A 2775-nucleotide genomic window follows, 5' to 3' on the forward strand; every position below is an offset into this window, starting at 1 on the left:
TGTTGTAAACTATGCCAATAAGAAGTGTCCTTTTCCTTTTACGCTGTCTATTATGATATCCTTATTTGGCCAATAAAGCATCGGCTGAATTGATCGTACTGGCGTGTTCCCTGGCCTCACTCCTGCACACACACACACACACTCACTCTCTCACTCTCTCTCTCTCTCTCTCTCTCTCTCTCTCTCTCTCTCTCTCTCGCTCACTTACCCACTTACTCACTTACACACGAGCGCGCGCTCACGCCCACTCAGAGTCCACACCAGACCATTAGCATCAAATTGATTATCCGACTGGGTCTCGGCAGACAGACAGGGGCAGTGCAGTGCGACTTCTACCGTCAGCCGGGTCGCTCCTACTCTTAGGTAAGTCATCGAGCTTTTTTGCAGAGAAAACTCGCAAGTATGCGAATGACGCACACTTATGTGAGCGGACGAATGTCCATTCGCATGTTTGTAGGCACAGGTGTGCGAAATTTCAAGGGAACGTCGCACTTTTCCTCGTACGTAGTGTGCTCCCTCAAGTAAGCGATATTCGCTCACTTGGGTTAACTATTCAGGAGAAATGTTTTCTTTGAAGTCTAAGTCTAAGAAAGCTAAAGGCACGCTGCCACAGTCCCGTTATTCGTAACCTTTGCGTAGGGGCCTTCCTATGTTCAATTGGTTTTGGCAGTAATTTTCTCAGTTCCCAGTAAGAACGCTGTGTTTATCAAGTTTGTGGGGTTCATCATATTATGATCCTTTCCATTGCGCTCAAGTCGCGTTTTCTTTTCCGGCTTGCATCATCTGTGACGCTGGCGCAGTCGTTGCTCTTGTTCGGCAACAACAGAGTGGGTCGCTCATTTTAAAAGCAAAAAGGGGCCGGTCGGTCTGGCATTTTCGCTCGTCATGGCGAGCGGCCGGGGCGATGGCAGTGCATCACAGTGGCTCGTCTTCACCGAGCTAGCTGTGATGTATGAATTCGTGATTTTTCTGATTTTTCTCACTGATTTTTGTTTGCTTATTTTTTCTGATTTTTAATGTGTTTTTGTTTGTTTTTTGGGCCGAGGGGGGGGGTGGCAAAGTGTACACTGTTTTGTTCGAGTGAAGTAAACCCCTCAATCTCGACTCCTGCTGCTGCTTTCCAGACACACTACTCCTATCCGAGATGAGACTGTCGACGGCGGTGCTCCTGGCGTGCGCGGGCGTCCTGCTGTGCGCCCTGCAGCCCACCCTGGCCATGCCCTACGGTACGCGCACAACGGGGGTTCGCTATGTATTGAGCTATGTAGCTAAAAGATTAGCATCCCAGCTCGAATTTAAGCTGTGTACCTATACATGGCAATTTTTTTTGCGACATATTTTAGCTACACAGCCAAATTTTTACGAACGCAGTCAATTATTTAAATATGTAGCAAGCAAATTTTAGCTACATAGCTAAATACGGGATGGCCAAGCATTTAGCTATCCTGTATGTAGCCATTAGTTTAGCGCTATGCTAATCCCCTTTTTCCGCTTACTAGAGACCCGTGTGTACCTTTTCACCCGTACACTCGAGGGTACAAAGTGTACGACGTTTCAGGGAAAATTTACAGTCCGCTTCGGTTCGCTTTAATTGCTCAAGGGTGCGAATGAAAATTCGGACGCCTACAAGAGGGCGACATTCACACAATTTTGGATTGCATTCCGTGTGTACTGGGAAAGGAAAATTAATTACTGTAAATCCCTCGTATCTCTGAAAATTCAGTTAGAATAAAACAGGGGCTCGCGGGTTGACAAAGTAGACAAAATTAACATTGAAAAAATGTCAATGAAAAATGAAACGAAAAATCCGGGGAATTTTCTTTGCTAACAACATAACGTTTTCAGTCGATGCCGCTGTTAGTCACATCATGGTGGTGCGTCAAAGAACGCTCCTCTTTTATCCGGCAGTGTGTTGTGTACTGTCCTGGCCCTGGTCTTAGCCGCGCTGACCTCGGCTGACCCGCAGTGTTTCAGCCCATGAGCGGTGCGGGCGGCAGCGGCACCCAGGTCATCGTAGACGAGCTGGAGGAGGAGACCCTCCAGGTGAAGCAGCGCGTCGAGCTGCCCGTCGTGGACGGCGGCAGCATCCGGGACGAGCAGGGCGCCGAGGATATGGTGCTGGAGGAGGACATGGAGGTGGACGTCGAGGTGGACGAGTCCTCACCCAGCCCCGCGCCCAGCTGCAGCTGCAAGTTGCGCAAGTGCTGGAAGAGCTGCACACGTCGCGGCTACAACTGGGGCATCTGCCTCTGCAAGAAGTGCCACTGCTACTACTGAAAACACTTCTTTGTCTCGATTAAACGCCGTTTCAACATTTGTAAAAGTGTGGCTCACGTGTATTCTTTGTACACACTGTCGCACGCGTTAATGTCGCACGCTTATAGGTGTGTGAACGCTATTCGTACACACGGAGGCGCAAGTGTGTGAATTTCAAAGGAAAATTCGCACCTTTTCTCCCCTTGAGTGAACGAACGCGCATTCATGCAACTGCAGGTGTCCGACATTCACCACACTCGCGTTTCCAGTGCACCCCCGATCATTTGTCAACTATTTAAAAAGTTGGAAGCATTGATGGCACTGTACTTCCGAGGCCTTGCCGGCGCGGTCTTCGAGGCCTCTCTATGTCCGCCGACTGGATGCGCGCCGTGTGCGTGTCCCGCCCGCAGCGCAGCGGACACCCCGGCGATCACTTGAATACTTAATATGCAATTCGTAACGCGTCAACAATTCATGGCCATTTTCTGGCTGCGCCCTCCTCCTCCCCCCCTCCCCCCT

The 2775-nt window shown here is 49.9% G+C and overlaps 1 protein-coding gene across 1 annotated transcript; it reads left to right on the forward strand.

Moving 5' to 3' along the window:
• The first annotated feature begins 216 nt into the window (after positions 1–216).
• LOC113210183 (uncharacterized) lies at positions 217–2323 on the forward strand. Its single transcript, XM_026428047.2, has 3 exons — positions 217–363; positions 1125–1226; positions 1967–2323. Exons 2-3 carry the CDS (start codon positions 1145–1147, stop codon positions 2275–2277), a joined length of 393 nt encoding a protein of 130 aa, XP_026283832.1. The 5' UTR covers positions 217–363; positions 1125–1144; the 3' UTR covers positions 2278–2323.
• The last annotated feature ends 452 nt before the right edge of the window (positions 2324–2775 follow it).

Source organism: Frankliniella occidentalis, unplaced genomic scaffold (assembly GCF_000697945.3).
Source record: "Frankliniella occidentalis isolate FOCC.00 unplaced genomic scaffold, Focc_3.1 Scaffold24, whole genome shotgun sequence".
NCBI classification, from domain to species: Eukaryota; Metazoa; Arthropoda; class Insecta; order Thysanoptera; family Thripidae; genus Frankliniella; species Frankliniella occidentalis.